Source organism: Protopterus annectens, chromosome 12.part0, assembly GCF_019279795.1.
Source record: "Protopterus annectens isolate FY-2018-M chromosome 12.part0, PAN1.0, whole genome shotgun sequence".
NCBI classification, from domain to species: domain Eukaryota; kingdom Metazoa; phylum Chordata; order Ceratodontiformes; family Protopteridae; genus Protopterus; species Protopterus annectens.
The window spans coordinates 1,427,505,404-1,427,526,739 of NC_056746.1; the positions used below are offsets into that span (position 1 = coordinate 1,427,505,404).

General features: G+C 41.1%; 1 protein-coding gene across 2 annotated transcripts in view; it reads right to left on the reverse strand.

Moving 5' to 3' along the window:
* The window catches only part of DGKE (diacylglycerol kinase epsilon), a 1,358,385-nt gene that overhangs the window by 604,566 nt on the left and 732,483 nt on the right, over nt 1-21,336 (reverse strand). For both annotated transcript variants that reach the window (XM_044090462.1, XM_044090463.1), the window contains exon 7: nt 17,117-17,230. In XM_044090462.1, the coding sequence (XP_043946397.1) occupies nt 17,117-17,230 (114 nt within the window). The remainder of the gene's footprint in view (nt 1-17,116; nt 17,231-21,336) is intronic.

The following is a 21,336-nucleotide window of genomic DNA, read 5'->3' on the forward strand; positions in this document are numbered from 1 at the left end:
TTCCAGCTTGTGATTTGGGGACCAAGCGTTGTGGTTCGTGTGCACAATGTGTGTATATAGATTTATCTAGGTTTTTTAAAAATCCAAATGATGGAAAACTCTGGGAGCTCAAGAACAGATCTGACTGCAACACTAGGAATTTGGTCTATGTTGCGCACTGTCAGGTCTGTTTTTGCTTCTATGTGGGAAAAACTAATAGATCGCTCCGTGAGCGAGTAAGGGACCATATATACTGTTTTACGAGGGGTGAACCACAGAGTGCAATTGCTAAACATATATTGTCTTTTGGCAAAGATCATATTTTTTTATTTCAGGTCTTACATGTGGAACCACTTGGTGCTCGTGGGGGCGATGTTGTTAATTCCACAGAGGAGTCTGAGATCAAGTGGATTTTTCGCCTGGCGGCACACAGGGGTAAGGGTCTTAATGAGAGTGTGCCGCTCAGACCCATTCTCAAAGCGAGACCCATTAAATAGTGTATTTGTGTATTATATTTTATTTTGTGTTAGTACCCCATTGCTGCGAATTTTCATTGCAGTCCTTATTTGTTTTAGAAGTAATGTGTTTGTATTCCTACTATGTCTTTAAGTTTTAGTGATGCTTGTTGCAGGATATGACGTTTTTATATAAAGAGAGTATATATTTTTGAATTAATTGTTGTATGTAACGTCTGAAGAAGCGGAATTTCCGCGAAAGCGCTTACGTTTTTGTTTTATTAAAACCACTATTTGTTTTATTGATTTTGGTTCTCAAGATTGAATGAAAGAAGTGATTTTTATGTCTCTATCAGCACTGGGATTTTGTTTCGTTTATATATATATATATATATATATATATATATATATATATATTATATATGTATATATCTATATCTATATCTATATATATATATATATATATATATATATATATATATATCTATATATCTATATATATATATATATATATACACCACACACACACTCACACCTCCGAACTTCATATGGTCAAGACTGAAGGCATTGAGATCTAGTTGTGTGGATCCAAACTGTTGACTTAGTAGATAGCAGATCTGGGTTACCATGCTCAGTAACCTTTAAGGAAGTTTAATTTACGTCTTACATTCTTTAGTGAGAAGGATTTGTGTTTTAAGAAGTCTATGACTAGCATGTCTTTGATAAGTGGAAAAGTGACCAGGTCTAGCATATGATTACCTTAAAATTTAGGTTCATACTGATATGTTGAGAGAGATTAAATATATTATTTAATTTATGTATTAAAGAATTTTGGAAACAGTTAGTCAATTGGAAATAAATGTGGTTATCTTTATTTTTTATGTGGTTATGTTTAATTATTTATTTTTTAAATGTCCTGTTGTTTTAAATGTGGGAAGGCCCGGGGATTACAATGAAATGAAATTTGAGTAAATTATTACACAAGATCTTCACCCAGAGAGGTTGCCATATGTCAGAGTTAGAGGATACGTTTATAACTTTAAGCAATCTGATTGTGTTGATGATCAGATAATATAGACAAAGATCAGGTAAGCCTAGGCCACCTTGTGTTTTTTTGTCTGGTAAAATTAGATTATTATAAGCTAAATACAATGATTTGGTCATCATATAAAGTTACTTTACTTACAGATGATATGCTGGAAAAGTTTGAGAGATAGGCTTTAAAAAGATGAGTTAAAATGGAACAGGAATCTTGGTAGAATATTTAATTTAACTATCGCTGAACACAAAAAAACTGTGCCATCTGTCAACACCATTTTGAATATGTGAACAAATATTATCAGTATTTTTATGAAACATCGCTGATTAGTCTTTGACATTGAGTTCCTAAATATGTCAAAGATGAACAGATTTTATTTCATCAAATAACAAATTCCTTAGATACATATAGTTAGAATTTAAAGGGAATATTATAGATTTACAAAGGTCTACATTATAGCTAGAAAACTTGAAATCATCAACAGTTTGAATAATGTTTGGTATGTCAGAATTAGGATACGAGAAACAGATGGTAATGTCATCTGCTAAAGCAGTGAATGGTAAAGTTGCATTAACATTTGCGGGATAAGATAAAAAGATTTTCGAATCAGCATCAAGAAGGGTGGTTCAATGTATAATCTGAACAAACATGGAGAGAGAAGACATCCTTGCTTATCCCCAGTGATAATGAGAATGGGTTTAGATTAATTTTTTTAACACGGAGTTGAATGGGGTTTGTATGGCATTTATAAAGGAGATGGGAAAGTCAAAATATTGCATAACTGTTAATAAGAAGTTTAAACTGATAGGATTAAAGACTTTGAATGCACCAACTGCTTATGTGTGAAATAATTTATAGCACTCATCACTGAACCAAACTGTGCCAGAGGATTTGTCTTGTTTAAGGTTTTTAATAGTATTGTTAATTTCTTGGACAGTAAAGCAGGCTTTAAGAGATTAATTTGGGTAGCACTAAACTCATGAAACTGAAGTTTCAAATAGGAATGAAGTTCTTCCTCATTGGTACAGTGTGAAGACCATATGGCTGGGAATACATGTCTGAAAAGACTTGAATTATATCCAACGTATTGTTTATTAATTGGTCTTTATTACCAGCTGTAATGTGCGAGGGAGAATTACTAATTTTAACTAATCTAGCAAGGATCTTGAAAGAGGACTGACGCATTCAGAGTATTTAATGAATCATCTTGTCTCACACCATGAGATTCAGGCAGTATAAAAGAGGTTAAGCTCTTTACTTATTCAGGAAATTTCTCTTTCTAACTCAGAATTTGGTTGAATCACCTGTCTCACTTCCAAAAAGTAAGTATACTGAAAAGAGTAGTTTCTTTTTTCTTGTATGATTTTTTTTGTAGGAGGATGCCTAATTTAAAATAATTATTCTTAAATGAGCTTTTAATGATGCCCATTGTGTATCATTGAAGATATCCGAGTTTGTAAGGGAGTTATCAAATTATTTTAGTGGGGACATTATTTTTTCTTTAACGCTCTGCTTTTGAAGCATGGCTGGATTAAGGGTGCAGTTACAGGTGTGTACTTTGTTGTTCATTACCAGGGAGGTATTAATGTGCAATATTATTTTGGAACAGTCAGACAAAAATCTTTGTTCAGTATTAAAGGATATTTTTTTGCCAATAAATAGATCAGAGATAAGGAAACATCAATTCTAATGTGAGTTTTATAGAATATTGAGTAGTAAGTACATTTGCATCATGACACTGTTATGCTTGCTCAGAGAGGATGAGAGCAGTCTGTGTGGGAGCTTTAATGTTGGAGAGAAACTGTGAAAAACTCTGGCAATTATTAAGTAAATTGTCCCTGATTTGGCAAAACATCCTTGATTTTACTTTGAATTTTGGGGTGATTTTGGAAGAATTATAGTTTTAGGGTAAATCATTGAGGACTGCAGTCACCTTTGTGTGCACTCCCACAACTGCAGACCAAGTGGTTCTTCTGTTGCACTGTTATGGGAACAGGGAAGTGCACAAGTAAGCACATACCTCTCAAGTGTCCCTTGTTATTTTAAGTTTTAAAAAGTCTAAGTAGATACATTTAAACAGTCTGTTACACAGCCGTTGGGTTTTTATCTTCTTCTTAACTACTGAATCACATTACTTTATTAAGCACTCAACAGATATTTAATCATTTTGTAAAATTCCTAATTACGATGCAGTGCTCCACATTTTGGAAGTAGGTAGTGAGGTGTGGTGCGAGTAGGAGGAAAAAAAGAAGTTATGTACTCACCATAACGTTCCATCTGAATAGTTGTACTTCATTACTAGCATCAGCTCCGAGCTCCAGATTCCTCCCCTTACCCATAATACACCTTCACTGCCCTCCATCCCCAGATTGAGTTTGCTGAACTTATACTTAGAATTCGACCTGATAACATACTTCTGACCTATACTACAGCCCGTAGGCTGAACATGCACCAAGGTCCGGGGACAGAGGGAGGGACAGTTGAAGACAAATGAAGTACAACTACTCAGATGGAACGTTATGGTGAGTACATAACTTCTTTATCTGAAGTAGTTTACTTCAATTGGTCTTCAACCTGTGGGACAGAGTCCCCAGCTACTAAACTCCTAGAAGGCCCTCATGGAAGGATATTCCACAGCACCGCGGAGCCAAATGATGCTCTCCTTCTAGATGTCAAATCCAATTTGTAATGTGAAATAAACGTATGAGATGAGGACCAAGTAGCTGCAGAGCAAATGTCATCCAAAGACACCCTAGACCAGAAAGCTGCAGATGTAGCCATGGACCTAGTGCAATGAGCTTTAACCTGACCTGGAAGAGACATGCCTTTGTCCTTATAGCTATAGTGACCTTGGAAATAGGTTTGCCCAAAAAGGGTCTATAGAACGAAACAAACAATTGATCAGATTTACGAAAATGTTTTGTCCTGTGTAACTGTCTATAAGCATCCAACATGTGTCGCTTGTATTTCATCCTATTGGTAAAATTGGAAAAGAACACAGGCAAATTTAAAGTCTGATTAATATTGACTGGTGACGCCACCTTAGGAAGAAAAGATGGGTTGGTTCGAAGGGAAACTCTTTATGAAAAATAATGTATGGGACTTTTCTGGACAAGGCCTGTCAATCCGAAACCCTTCTAGCAGAGGTAATAGTGACCAGAAAAGCTGTTTTCCACGATAGAAATTTTAGATCTGCAGTTGTGGCAGGCTCGAAAGGCGGGGTGACCACAGCTTGGAGAACCATAATAAGATCCCATGGGGCGACAAGATCTTTGATGGGGGGGGGGTAGCAAAAAAGTGCCTTTAATAAAGGCTTTACACAGTCTAGAAGATGCCAAGGATGCAGAATTCTCGCCCACATGAAAATGAGAAATGGCAGCCAACTGAACTTTGACAGTAGAAGAACTAGCTCCATGCGGGAAAATATCAGCCAGAAAATCAAGAATGGTGGAAATAGGAGCCTTGAAAGGATCTAAATTCCTCTAAGAGGCCCAGAAAGAAAAATGTTTTCACTTGCTGCGATAAACCTTTCTGGTTGAAGACTTATGAGCAGCCATAAAAATAGACTTAACTGAGTAGGAAAGTCCGGGAGTCCTAGCAATCATGGGAACTGGAGCAGCAAAGCCATGAGCTTCAGGCTGTTCAGACTCAGATGAGGCACCTCAGATGGGTGTGAAATTAGATCCTGAATGGGATCTAGGATCCAAGGTGGAGCCAGAAGGTGAGACTAAAGGAAGGGAAGCCATCCCTGGTGAGGCCATAATGGGGCAGTGAGAGAATGCTCTCCAGTTGACAAGCTTTCTGCAGAAACCTCAGGATGAGAGGAACTGACGGTTAAGCATACAGAAGACTGGGAGGCCAAGCATGAACTAGAGCGTCGTCGGAGGGGCGTTCAGAGTGAAAAACCTACTGCACTTCGCATTGGAAGGAGATGTGAAGATATCGCAGCAAGGCTGACCCCACTCACTTAAGATCTGTTCTGCTACTGACAGATAAGGCATCAGAATGGTCCTACTTAGCCTGTCCGCTAGAATGTTTGACTTTCCCGGAATGTGCGTTGCTATGAGAAAGCGGCCGATGAAGATTGCCCATTCCCACACTCTCATGGCCTCGTGCCAAAGGGGGTAAGATCTAGTCCCTCCCTGTTTGTTGATATACTAGACTACTGACGTGTTGTCTGACTGAATGGCAACCATCCCCAGAGGAAGAAAGGCATGAAGGGCCTGCAACGCTAGAAGGACCGCCGTCATCTCTAGGACACTGATATGCAAGCTGGTCTCTATGGGGGACCACAGGCCTTGGACTGTCCTGCCCGAACAATGCCCCCCCCCCCACCTGAGTTGGGAGGCATCCGTATTCACTATATTTTGGGCCGGGGCTGGAACAAAGGGTCATCCCTCCAAAATGTCCGAAGAGCTCATCCACCATATGAGGGACGACCGACACACTTGACTTAGGTTGATAAGATAGGATAGTAGCAAATTCAACAGGGACCACTGAACCGCTAGAGTCCACTGAAGAATCCGCATGTGTAGCCGAGCAAATGGAAGAAGAGTTATGGTTGCCACCATCGAGCCTAGGGCCCTTAACACTGATTTCACTGTCGGGAGGTGAGAACAGTAAATTAGGGAGACATGCATCCTGAGGTTTTGAATTCTCTCTGAGGTCAGGAACACTTTGCACTGAAGAGTGTCTATCCTGGTACCAATGTAGTCTATCACCTCTACAGGCTCTAGTAGAGATTTGGATGTGTTGATTGTGATACCCAAACTCAGGCCAAGTGTCAGAAAGTAATCCCTGGTTTGGGAAAGTAGACGCCTGGTGGGAACAGTGATGAGCCAATCGTCCAGGTATGGATAGACCCGAATCCCCTGCAGCCTCAGGTAGAGCTGCTACAACCGCCATCACTTTGGTAAACACCCTGGGGGCTGTGGTGAGACCAAAGTGTAGGGCTCGAAATTGATCATCATTGGCCCCTAGCCAAAAGCGGAGGAACCTTCTGGAGCTTCTGTGCATTTTTATGTGATAGTAAGCATCCTGGAGATTTAACGAGCACATCTAGTTGCTCTCTTGCAGGTACGGCATGATGGACTGTAGTGTGACCATCCGGAACTTTTCTTTGGCAACTGACAGGTTCAGGGTAGAGAGGTCCGGAATGGGCCTTAAGTCCCCCATTTTGTTTGGCACCAAAAAGAATCTGGGGTAGAAGCCCGATCTGGAATGATCTGGGGGAACAGTTTTGATGGCTCGTTTTCCTAGTAACTTGGAAATTTCCTGTGCTGCTGCCTCCCTTTGCATCAGTGGAATGTCTAGGAGGTGTTTAGGAGATATGGGGGAACCCACAAAGGGGATAGAATACCCTCTGGATATGATTTGAAGCACCCAACGTTCTGTTGTTATGGACTCCCATGCCACTGGGTGCAAGGACAATCGTCCTCCGACTGCCTCCAGAGTAGAGCAGCCAGGCAACCCCTCAGAGTTCCTACCTGGGTCTGTCTGAGAACGGTTCTCGAGACCCGAAGTTTCATGGACCACCTCAGCCTCTGGGCCTTTGTCCATTCTGCCTCTAGGGGAAGAAGAGCCCAGAGTGTCCCAGAAATACTGAGACTTCCGGAACCACATCTTCTTTTGCCCCCTCTGGTTCCGGGAAAAGGACCTTTGAGGGTTAGAGAAGCAGATCCCAATGGCAGACAGCGCCGTCCCGTCATTCTCACTCTGGACTAGTGTCTCAACGGTCTTACCGAAAAGAGTCAAGCCGTCATAAGGGGCATTGGCAAAGGATGCCTTAAAGGGTTCGGTAAATTGGCACAGCCTGAGCCAGGTGTTATGCCTCATGGACACGCCGGACCCAGCCACCCTAGCTGCTCCTTCCATAGCATAGGACAGGAGTTGCATGGACGTATTTGATACTGCTTTCAGGGTAGCCATTTTCACAGAGAACGATGTCTTATCCTCCTGCGACATGGACTTGGGTGGAGACTCCTCCAGCTCCTTCACTAGGTCATGTTGAAGTCTCGTGACATGGGCCAAGTAATTCAGCACCCTTATCGAAAAGGTAGTTGAAGTATACACCCACTTCCCTAGGCGGTCCATCATCCATGACTCTCAGTCAGGAGGGTGGACCGAGGAACTTTCCTGAGATAGTTCCCTCTTCATGGCTGCTGCTACCAGCATGGCGTCCACAGAGGAGCCCTTGTTCCAGGAAGGCCTGTCAATGGGGGGACTTAAAACCTTATCGGGGTGCTTGGGGATTGGCTCAATGGTATCTCGTTCCTTCCACTCCCGCAAGGTAATCAAATCCACTAAGGGATCCGTGGGAGGGGACACCCAAGAAGTAGATGGGTCCATGCCGAAAGCCTCCAGAAACACAGACTCATCAGAGGAGAGCTTGGAGGTAGTCCAACCTTCCCGCTGGTGCAGGATCTCCATGATGTCTCCAAAGGAGACATCGCCAGGAGGTGATCTTGGGGAGCCCTCCCCATCATCTAAATCTGTGTCCTCGGTTAGGGACTCGGGTGAGTCCAAGTGCCTCCTCTTGCACGTAAGCTTGTGAGGCACATCTCCAGTGGGGCTCTCAGGGGAATGTTCTCAAGCCATCTGTGCCTCTGGGGGAACCATCTGGGGCTCTTCGGGCACGGACTGTCCCTCTGGTAAGACAATGGGGACTGTAGACAGAGCCGAGGGGGTCTGGGCAGAGTCCGAGGGGGCAGTCAGGGGCCTTGATCCGATGGAGAGGACCTGTTCTACCACATCGAATGCCGAAGGAGAGTGGACCTCCTGGGAAACTAATGAGAAAGCCATTCTCCCCGGGTCTGACATGAGAATCGGAGCAAGACCCGAAGTGGACAGAGCTCCAAGGGAGGGAACCTGGTCCAACAACATTGGAGCTGATGGAAAAGGTTCCACTCCCTTGGATCCAACACCCAGGCTCCTGCTCCGAGAGTGGTTCGGATCTGAACTGGTCATATCTGAGAAGCTGTAGGTAGCTGTTGGCATCGATGACGCAAGGACCGCCGGCGTCGACCCCCTGACCAAGGCCAACCTCAGATCCGAGAACTCCAAAGCCGAAGGTCGGATCGGGGAAGGAGAAATGGATTGAAAAAAGGGAAGCGAGCTCTCCCCTCCTGAGGGAGGGCTGGAAAGACCCCCATCTGGATCTGTGTACGGATAAAACGCATCATCTTATCCAGAGCCATGTCCGATAAACAGCAGGTCGACTGTGACGAGGCCACAGACTCCGACCTGGCAGGTCGGGGAACTGAGGCCTGGGAGACTGAATGTGCCTCCTCTGGCTCCAGGGAGAACCTCGGAGACCGAAGCCGAGGGGAGTCACGGATCCATGCAGACTTGCTCAGGGACATGAGGACTGGGGACCTCTTCGTCTTCGACTCTCTCTCCCATTCTCTACCTCTCCTCTGCTCTGCTACCACAAGCTTAGATGCAAGAGTTTGAGTCCCAGCCCGGGAGGGAGGGGAGGCCAGAGGCAGAGAAGTGGGAGAGGCAGTCACAGCAGCTGCTGTAACTGAAGCCAAACATGAGGAAGGAGGTTCAGTGGCAGGCAGAAGACCTTTGAGGGCCAACTTGGCCTTTCTATCTTTCAAAGCTCGGGGATAACCCCGCAAAATCAATCGACACTAAGGTGGGCCACACCTAAGCACAACACACACAGAGTGTGGCCATCCACTGGGGAGAGCTTTTGGCCACACTCTGTGCAGCGCTTAAAAATAAGCTTTTCAGCCATTCTTACAAAAGAAAGAAGCCTTAAAAAGACAGGCAAAAATTTTATTTTTTTAAACTAACACACACCCACTCACCACACTAAACTACAGACAACACTAAGGGGGGGGCACCACAGACAAACTAACTATAAATACAAACCTAGACTTGATGCCAAAGCGATGGGAGGGAAAAAAGGGTACCTACACTAACCTGAACCGGCTAAAAGAACAAAAATTTTAGAAAACTTACAGTCAGAATCATCCACTGCTAGCTGGAGCTCTAGGGACACGATGTATTACAAATCGTGGCAAATGAGATCTGGGGATGGAAGGCAGTGGAGGTGTATTATGGGTAAGGGGAGGAGTCTGGAGCTCGGAACTGATGCTAGTAATTTTTGTCAGCTCGGATCCAATATGGATCCGTATTCCCACAGGTTGAAGACCAAATAAAGTAAAATACTTCAGATCCGAAAAGTAGGTCCCTCCTTTTTATTTATTTGCTGTTAATACTTCAGGAGTCAACAACAGAAATGCATGCTAATGCAAAATGTGCAATTGTAGCAACCTTCTAAGTATATAAGATCAATATTAAAATTTGCTCCATTTTTTTTTCTTGGGGGGGGGGGCATCTGTCCATCACTTTTTGACTTTGTCACCGATTTTTGTGTGAAGAGTTTGAGAGTTTTTTCTACACTCAGATGAGGTATTCACAGCAATGCAAAGGTGTTTTAATAACTGAGTAGGGAGAGGGAGGTTGTTTGTGGATGAAAGGGTTTACTTAGTTAATTATTTGGTTTTGCAAGTCTAGTACCTTTGTATGAAATAAGCTGGCATACTTGAGAATATTCATTTGGGTGAAACAAAGTTAAATTTATACAGCTCTGGAGTGCCCCTGATTCTTGCACTAACAGGCTGATAAAATATTTTTCTTTATGTTTATATACAGACACATGATGTGTACACAGTAAAATGTACATGACCGCTGAATGGGGGTGGAAGTAGCCTACACTCTTGTCATTTTCTTAGGCAACTCTCTTGGCTTTGCACAGTTAGTCTACATTTGTGTAAGGCAGCTTTGAATAATTTACTGTGGCTAGTTTTTTTCTTTAATTTCCTGAGAATTATAAAAGTATATAATGGTCAGGTGGCTGTAACTGATGGGTACTGCAACTGCTGCATTATAATGATGGAAGTTCAAATGGTCTTTTATGGTTTAAATCAATTTGGAAGAGGAATTCAAAAGGATATAAGCATTTTTGAGTCGTCAACAAATATATAAAAAAAAATCCACTTTCTTATTTGTAGATCCTTTCTTCAGACTAGTGAATTTGATGCCAAAAGTTCTATTCTTACAGAGACAAACAATGCTCCATATAGGATGCTTGTATTCAGAAACATGAGCCTTTCTTCCCACCGAGTGCTGCCAGGGCAGTTACCTTGTAAGCTTCAGTACAGCACAGGTTATGTAGCTGCTGTGCGAGTACAGGAGAGCTGTAATGAGCTGAATGACCCTAGTTCTGTGTTAAGATTCAAGTTAAACCAGCTTAAATAAATATTTTGCAGTGGTACGCTGATATGGGAAGCCATCTACAAGAATGACAGCTGTTTCATCACATCAGTAAACAAGCAAAAAAATGCTTATCGCAGTGGGATTCAAGTTCTGGTGTTCTGAAGACCAGTCATCCATGCTTTCATTCTCTAACTGCCTTCAGGGTTGTGGAAGGAAACTGCAGCCTCTTACTCAAAAAAAATTCACTGCTTGTGGGGCAGCAATTGGCTTCAGAAGCTTTGAGGTTTCAGTAGATATGAGGGCTGCAAGACCAGAAGGCCACTTGACTGGAAAATATGTGGGTTAGAGATGTTAATGGACTGGCTAGTAAAGTGGAGACAGGCAGAGAAAAGCTATCAGGTGGCCAGAAAGATGAGGTGGGAAAAGGAAGCTGGAAAATAACAGATAGTAGCAGAACAATGACAAAGCTTGTAAAAACAGTGGAGACAAGCGGTGTGATACAGAGTTTGACAATGACTGAAAGCAGAAGAGGAAACTGTAACTGTAAAACAAGGAAAAAGAAGCTAAGGAGGAGGGCAGGTGCAGACAGCAGTAACAAATGATAAACAGGGTTAGGAGGATGATCCAAAATGTGTGGACACTTCTTGTACCCTTAAGAATAAGTAATGGCTGATTAATAAAAAAAAAAAAGTGGAACACGAGTTATTGTCCAATGTGAGGAGCAAAGGCTGGGCCTCTTCCAATACCTTTTTTTGCCTTGGGCTCCTTATATCATCCCATGGCCTTGCTGCCCAGAGTCCGATGTTCACACTGGCGTCTACCTATAACTTCAAACTCCCTGTCTTTCTCAAATTTCAATGAGGCTGGTCATAGTACCTAAGCGCATCCTGAAATTTTGGCTACCAAAATTCCATGCACGGCAGATGGGATACATTATAACCTACTGTCAATCCCCCCTCCTCTGAAGCCTTCTGTTTCATCTGAAGGGCATGTATACCATGAGAACTTGATGACTTATCTCGCTGCCTCTGCAGCAGATCAATGAATGTCCCCACCCCCACTATATGGACTATACACCTTTCTTCACATTTCCCTGGCCTCCATCAGGGATTGTATGGGGAACACCCTCAAAAATACTATCCCTCCTCCAGGATGGTAATGTCCATTCCTTCCCTGCCAGTTCTTCATTTGCCGGAGCCACTAATCAAACCCAAGTTAATGGTGACACAGTCAGGACATTATCCCTCTATGCCACCAGGATGGATGTCTCTCTCTTCCCAGACCTTTGCAGACTGCTTGGCCTTTTGATAGCACTCTTTTTGTGCATGGACTAAGAGCTCCAAGACATGCCTATCTGAAACTATGTCTAGAACCCACAAATCATTTACTGCCAACAAATCTGAAGCATACTGCCTGAGTAGCCAGCTTCTTGGGAAATTTGACAGAGTGAGCTGAAGTGGAACAACCACTTGATACATAATTCCCTCCTCACTGTATGTGTGTGGTTCTTTTTCATGAGAAATTGCCTGACTTAAAGGAAGAAGAGAAGGGAGAAAAGGAAAGGATTCAGATCACCTTTAAAGAAGGAGAGCCTGCATGATGCTATGTAGTGCAGACATACCCATAAGCCACAAGACATGGGACAGCACCATCCAAGCATTCATTTGTTTGAATGCCTACATTATCATGTTAAGGACTTTAGGCACGCTGGAACCTATCCTGGCCATCAAAAGTTGCATTTCAAAGAATTAATCCTGGACAGGACTGCACTCCACTGCAGGTCACAGACACACACCTAGGATCATAGGATGTTACTAGGCTAATGGCCCCTGGGGCCCTTAGAAGCCTAGCCAAGAGTTTATCCCCAAAAATAAACCCCAGTCAGCACCTTTTGCCTCTGTCAATGAGGGACACAGGTGAATCCCCGGGACAAATTTGTGGTTTCTCATTCACTCATCAAGGTTGCGCTTGAAGAGGGTCAACGAGGTGTTTGTTTGTCCACTACTACATTTTCATTGGAAGATATGGATTGTCTAGGCAGTATAAGGGGAGGGGGTTATGTACCAAATGTGATCATACTTTTTAGCACTTAATTTGGACCTATTTTTTACACCAAGAGTTTACTATTAAGTTCATTTTGGAGGGTTTGAGTGAAATAGAGTAATTTAACAATAACTCCAGTTTGCTACTGTCTCTAAACTTTGTTAGCCAGTGGTCTTGGAGATCTGAGAAGTAAATGCCAAAAAGGAGAGGACCCAGCACTGAGCCTCGAGGGACACCACTGGTCACTTTCATACTTTCTGATGGGGCATCTGCAAGTTCGAAAATGTAATAAAAAAAATAAACAAAAGAAAAAAACTACTTGAATGGTTTAAACAGGGGGGGCAAACCCCCCTGCACTCCCCACTCCCTGCTCTTTAAATATACCAACTCCGAGATTGCACTACAGTGCAGAAAAGGGAAATCTTCCCATTCCGCACTGTACAGAGATCTCAGTTGAAACGTTCAAACTTTTAAATGTTCGAAAATATGGTGTCAACTATATGACGTTCGAACTTTTAAAGAGTTTGACAACGTGATATAGACCTGTGTAGATAATGTACTTCAACCAGAAAATGCATACTTTCACAAAACATTACAAACTGGAGTAATTTTCCCATTCAAGAACAAGCTTTGCTAGGACAATTCTCCAGAGACTTCTAAGATTCTTGAATTTCTTTCTCCATCCTACATGTTCCTAAGCTATGGTAATCTACCCAAATAGCTTAGGCAACTACAACAGTGCTCTAATGTTGAGCATAGCACAGTTGTACAAGTAAGCTTACTATAACAACAGATGTTCTAGTAGATCACTGTTTGCATTAGCTGTCCCCTCCCTCCATTCCTCTTGTTTTGTTTTAGATGTATTGCCAGGGTGTGGATGTATACACTTGTGTACATACAGACACATTTTACTATTGCATTTTTCTTTCTTAGCATTTTTCCTTCCAAGGTTATAGCCTCCCTTCCTTAGCATTTTTCCTTTCAGGGTTATAACCTCCCTTCCTCAGGCAAAAAAAAATCTCTGAAGGCCTTGGTGCCCAAACTACATTTTTATGGCTCTGTTAAAGCTACTGGCAGCTATAGGGACAAGAAAAGCTCTCCCAAATCTTCTTCTCCAAATTTCTTCTACTTTCCTGGACATGTGCCCAAGACACCCATATGCATTTCTCTTTTGACATTCAATGCAATTGGAGCTATTATGGTTTCTGCTCTGATATCATTATTTCTTTGTTCTTCCCACAGTGTGCCTCCTATCACTCATCTCAGGTACTTCTTCATCACCCTCTAGCTTCTTCAGCTTCCCTGTCTTCATTTTCCAGATTTCTGTAACCCATAAAGTACTGGTGGCATCACAATTTTAGTACACTTTACTTTCCAGCTTCTTTGGCATTATTTTATCATATGCTACCTATGACACTCTGTGCCAGTTGGCTGCAGCCCCTCTAATTCTAACTTTGACATCCTCCTCATTGAAACTTCTAACTCGTCAACAACTACTCAAAGATACCGGAAGCTGTTAACCTATTCCATTGTTGCCCCTTCTAGCTACATTTTCAGCTTCTTCTGATCACCCCATTTGCTGCCATGAGAACTGTCTTGTCTGTACTCAGTTTCATCCCATGTGCCCTCAGTTTTGCATTACTTCCCCATCCTTTGCTGACGTTCTTGCTGAGAATGTGCCTGTAATGCCACATCATTTGTATACAGCAGCCTTGCTGATCTGTCCCCTCTGACCTGTTTGCTAATGTAGTCCATCACCAGTATGAACAGCAGAGGGATGAACCATTATGCACCCCTAGTCCTAATGGGAACACTTTTGTGAGTCCAAACACTGTGTACTTGTTATCAGTGGATCCTTGCACATAGCTTGCTTTAACTTTACAAATGTTTCTGGAACACTGGACCATTGTAGGACTGCCCAAATCCTTGCACATAGCTTGCTTTAACTTTACAAATGTTTCTGCAACATTGGACCATTGTAGGACTGCTCAAATCAGCTTTCTTTGGACCTTGTCATAATCTCAGAGTCCAGGAATGCCTAGTTGGACTCTTTCCTCATCTCTAAACTCTTCTCTACAGACTGTCTCACTGAAGACATCAAGTCAGTTTGAACTGCTCATCTACCACCTTACTTTATACTACTCTGGACATTCGTTTATCAATCATCCTCTCTGGCACTTTCAGCCAGTGTGACTGCAGCTTGATATATTTGACTTGTGAATGCTCCCTTTTTTCTTTGATACTAGCACTAAAATGCAAACTCTTCAGTTATTTTGGATACATCTTTCTCTTCATGTAGTTATGATTACTCACGGCAGCCATTTCCCCTATAACTCACCCAAAATTTTGATAATAACTGCACTGACCTCAACTGAACCTCCTGCTTTCCCTAACTTCATTTTCTTTAATGTTGTTCTTATTTCATCTAGAGTGGGCTGTTCTTCCTCTTTTTACTGTAGGCTGTGTCTGAGGCAGTAAAGCTTCTGTGGTATTTTCTTCATTCAGAAGCTGCTGGAAGTACTACTTCCATCTGCTTTTATTTCCTATGGTCTGGTTAGCTGACTGTTGCGTGTAACCCTTACGATTAGTGTCTGATGACTATCTTCTCTACCTGTCTTTGTCTTGCAAACTGATGGACTTTGTTCCAATTCTTTAGCCACTTTCCAGCTTTGTAAATTACTGTTGCAACTGCTCTCTTAGTCTGTTTACTAGCCAACCATCATTCCTTGTTAGCTTGGTCTGGCTTTTCAATGTCCCACTTTTCATGCACTCCTTTCTTTAGATAAATTCCAGGACTTCTGCATTTCATTCTGTACCTTATTTCCACATCTATGGCTGCCACACATCTATTCTACAGTCTTCACACAAGCTGTTTGGAGACCCTGCTATTCTTCTTAGACTAGACCCACCTGTCTTTTCATCTCCATGAGGCACTATAGTCATATAAGTTTAGTGAAGGGTCTTTGAGATATCACAGATACAGACACTTGAAAGACAACTCACTCTCGCTCTGTGTCCTGGATTTGAGATGATGTAACTCTTGGGGACTCTCTGCTAGGAAGTGTGCCTAAGAGTGAAGTTGTGTTAAATTTCATGGAAGCCTGGTATTCATTGGTGTAGGAGGCTCAGGCAAGAATTTTTTTTTACAACTTCAACCTAAGACATTTCAGTGTAGGTTAGTGAAGAGTGTGTTCTTTCATGAGAGTGAGGACCCCATATTTGTTAAAGATATGCATCTCTCACAAACAGAATTTCTTGTATTGAGTAAAAAATCAGTACCTTTGAGAATAAAGTAGTTGCTATACTGCTCAAAGATACCAAGTGCTTATGAGGCTGACAAAAGAAGTGAAACAAGCAGGCTGACCTTCCAATTCAGTCCACAGACTCAATAGAATTACACGTTGTCGCCTCACAGTAAGATGTTGTCCTGTTCGACTCTCAGCTAGAGCGTCTTCTGTGTGGAGACATGCGTGAATGGGCGTACCTTCATTGAAGGTTGTGAATCAGGGCTGGCAACTCGGCACGTAAAAATCCACTGCCAATCATTAGCGAACCGGAGTTCCACTGTGGCAACCCCTAACCGGGAAAAGCCGAAAGACACAACAATTGTATGTAAATAAATGAGACATTTATTAGGTTATGCTATGAAGGAATGTGACTATGGGGATTTTCTTACAGAGGGGTAAACTGCTAACACAGAGTTTTGTACATGTAACTAAATGAGATAATTTAGGTTTAGCTCCCAGGGATACACTGCCCAACAGAGTAACTACATATGAGCAAATGAAGCTAATAGATACAAGTTTGCAACTGTGACAATGGATAGAGTAGAACCACTCAGCAACTGCAATGTATGAATTATGTAGAGCAGCTACTGACTGCCTAGGGTAATACATAGAATGTGCAAACTGCTAGAGGCTGCTTGGAGGACACCGGCGTGTCTTGCTGTACACCTGTGGGCAGATGGCTGCACTTCCAAGCATCACTAGTCACACTAACTAAAAGGAAATGTATACTTTGGATACAAAATATGAAGAATGAGTCTTCCAAAAACAATTACACATCTCACAGCAACAGTGAAACAGTAGAAAGAGAAACTACTTTACACTCCAAGTCTAAAAAAAATATGTATATACTAACAACACAAAAACAAAACAATTTAACATGCAGCCCATTTTTTTAAGTGCAATAATGCCCTCCAGGCTGTACAAGGAAGGCATGTACCCTCCAGGGATGTAGAGGCTCTCAGCTGTAGAACATCCCCTGGGAGGTCTACTACTTCCTTGTAATACTCATCCTGTTGGGAATTTCTGCTTGCTTACTTAATTACAAGTGGAATTGTTGTTAGACAACAACTTCTGTTTCACAGTACCTTGTTTATAATCCTGCTGGAAAACAGTGATGGAGTCTTTTCTCGCTGAGCATGGAAATTTAGAGCCATAAGTGCATCGGGTCCTACAGAAAAGTAATTGTTCATTGATAAGACCTGTAAGAGAAAAAAAGAATTCAATGTAATGCTGCTATTTATCATGACAGCTATTACCTGATTTACTACAAATACATCAGTTTTGAAGAAGCAATGACAAAAAAACAGAAAACAAGTGAACTGCAGATATGTGGGTGCTGCTTAGGTTTGTGAATACTGTTTAGAATCTGTTTTCAACGTGGGCCAAAGGTCCCATGCAGGAGATTGTAGTCCCTACATCATCCACAATGTTATAATAATATCCAAGGTCAATGGGGAGAATGGGGGTTGGGAGAAAAGTTAATTCTTTATGAAGCAACAACATGTATGAGTGACAGCCTTTCTCATGAGTGTACTACGCATGAGGCAACGGTAAAACTCTACCAAGACAGCTTTGACATTTCTAGGAAACATACACAAATCAGCTAGAAGTCATCTGAAGTGCACCATGTAGTTCTTTTACTGGAAATGCATATTTTACACTACAATACCAGGCAGTCTGCTCAGTAATGCAGCTAATCTGACCAACAGTGTGATTTACAGCAGGAGTACTGTGTGATGAACTGCACAGCAGCAACCTATATCTATCTTTGTCACATGAGAATTACTTAGGAATCCACTGCAAGACTTCTATTTTATATCATCTACATGAGAGACTCAGACAACCTGATGACAATTCACTGGGCTCAATTTAGCACTTTAATGGTGTATTACAGGGAATTCTGTCTGCACCTGCACCTGGAATGCTAATAGCAGAGGCATTCTGTAAAACAGTTGTGTATCAGCAACCCTTGACTACTAGTGTGACAACAAAATTAACCTGCTTTACTAATAATTGTTATGTTAAACTACCCAACACTAGAACCAACTAAATGACCGGTAAACTGTAAACATACTTCCGAAATGAAAAAGCTCAGGTAAGACCCAAGGACAAGTAGTGAACTTGGTAAATTAGGGGCTAACCTTTAAATAAACATCACCTATCTACAAAAGCCTTCACAAGAAGCATAAAACACCAAGACTGTTTTTATTCCTTATCACTCAACCTGGGAATTATATTCTACCCGAGTAAGACTCCCGTATATTTCATGCACAGGCAGATCTTTTTACTTCATGGATTGCACTTCACAAAAAGAAAAAAAGAAAAAAAAAAAAAAACAATAAAAAAAACCCCACACCGTGTCCACTTGAAAATCAGTGGCAAAACCTGTAAAAAAAAAACTGCGGTAGAATCACTTAAAGACATGTTTAACTGACTTTTATTTATAGTACAAATTATGCAAAATGCGACCACCACGGACCTATGCTAGAACCCAGGTCCACAAACACAGAATATGTATAAAACACCAACCAAACAGATGGACCCAAGGATAGCCAAATACTCCAGTGCTATAAAAACTGAATTTATTATTACAGGTACATAAGCGCTTTTGCAGTTAAACTGCTTCTTCAGATGTAGTTCAAACAACAAGTAAAGTTCATTAAATACCCCACCCATACAAACTAATCACATGACTTGATCTTAAACAGATACACACAAAGGCATCATTACACCAACCCTCAATAGAAAAAAACACATTCATCAAAAATGTATGTGAAGGTACTCATTCAAAAATCAATATACATATATTAAGCACTTCAACTGACATTAATTTTATAATACATAAAAACCTATGACTATTTTAATATAAATATATAAAACACATGAAACATTTCAAAATAATATGCAGGATGCAGAAACTTTTCACCTACACAGAGGTCTTGCTTTTAATGTAATAATAAGAACCCTGTCATTTAAACCATGTCATGGTCACCCCTGAGCTAATAAACCATTTTGCTTCCAGTTATTCTGTCTTGTTTCTAACATCTCCCCCTCTCATATTTTCAAAAATCCTATCTATAGCCATAAACATACAAAATATATGCGTCATCCGTGTCATGAATGTGCTTAGAAAGTGCACTCTCATTACTTTTTTTTACTGATTTGATACATATATACAACATATACATTTAATTCGGTTACAATACACTTAGGACCCACTCTTGATATATTTTTAACACAAACCACTTTACAAATACATTTTCAACATAGGCATCTGTACAAACAGTTTGATATGTAAATGATGTAATTCTTTACAAAATTTGAGCTAGCTGTGCTGGCATATGCCATACATCCACTGTCCTACTTCTCCTGGCATAGCTGGGAATACCTCACATTGTCAGGCCTAACTAGAGCTTTTGATCTGGTTGAACATAACACACACGTCACCTAACTGAAATTAGAATCAGCCCAGATGTAGCTCCCTAGATCAAAAATTACCCTTCCAAATGGCACTTCTCTGTTCACTTTCAAACCACTCTCTCTGGTTTCAAAGGAGTCCATCAGGCCTCTAATTTTTCTCCCCTTCTTTTTTTTCATTTTCATTAATAAACTCCCACTTGATTTCCCACACCTCCCTCACTTAAAGTGGATTATATTTCATTCAAACCTGGACCCCTCTGGCATACACAAGCTGACTTCCTTTCTCATCAAATGGCACCTTTTGTATACTTCTAGATACCACTATTAGCTCCTTATGGTGCCCAAATCTTTTGGGGCTGGTTTCTTTAACTTAAGTGACTTACCAACTAATAACAGACAGTATTAGAAAGGTTACGGATTGACAAAATGGCACTAGGACCGTTAATGCAGGATGCCCTGCAGTACAGAAATTATTCATTGTTTGCCACTTATTATTCATATGTTCAAACTTTGTTCGTATTTTCTTAACTGACAGACCTACATGCTAAGAAGGGTATGGTGTGAAATGCCATGGAGGGGAAACAAGAAACTCTTTGTCAATCTCCACTTACATCATATTATACTGGATAAACTGCTAGCTGTTTGTTAGTAATTATGAAAATATGCAATATCTCCACATATACTTAATACTTCAAATACGAGGTTAGTTACAAACCATTGCATGATATTATGTGAAACCTTGGACATTGTTGAAGAAACCTTGTCATTGATATTTGCATTGCAAGTTGCATATTTTGAGTGACTGTCAGTGTTATTTAAATTGCTAACTATACAATCAAGCATATGTTTCCATATTTACGTAAACACATCAATAAACCTGCACTCAGGGAAGAATTTCTTGCTGTCACATGAAACTTTTGTATGGTTAACAAAAGTGTTCTAACAATATGTCTAAGTTGTACTAATTCCAGGATATAACAGTCTGTTTGTGCTCGTTAAGCAAGAAATATAACTCTGGATTTGTGTGTATTATAATATACTATCATATATTGTGGAAAAGAGTATGAATGCACTATAACTGCAGTAAAATACACTTCTTACTGATAACATTACTATTTGCACAGCATTAATAGCTTTTATTGTTCACAAAATATTTACATCTTTTATCGTACACTTTTAAACCAGGAATGCCACAGGCAAAGGCATTCTACTAGCCTAACTAGAACATAGACTTCCGCTAGTTGCAGCAGCATCCAAGAAAAATTCCACCACCCTCCAACTATAACCAACTCCATTCACCACTTTATTATCCTCTGAGCTAGAAATGAGCACCACCGTGCCACACCTAATAAAGCCAACTGGCTACATGTGAAAAAAAATGGCAAACTTCTACTTGCATCCAGACACTACAAGCTCCTCAAAGAAAACTTCCCTTGCCTCAAATCAAACCTGTTCAGACAAACACCCAGTTATGATCTAAAAAAGTCTTAACCACTCAGATCCAATTTTTCAATGTTCCAGATCCAGACTTCATTGTACCAACCACATCTTCTCCATCCTAGGCCCTAAACTCTGGGAATCTCTCATTCCAAATCTTAAATATCTCACTTTTTATCTCTCATTCTGTGTTCTTCTTAAAGATCATCTCAAGTCAGTGTCAAATTACAAATGCTTTCCCACTGGACATATCACCTAATCTCCCACTCCCCACTTCAGGCATGGCTTTCTTCCACTTTTATTATTTCTATAAACTAATGTGTTGACATCTTTTACCACATTGTAAATAATGAAGCTCTCTGTCCACTTTCCTTACTTTTGCTACCTTTTTACACTACACGCTCCCTCTTCACTTTAGATCCCGGTTATCAAATTGATTTAATAAATG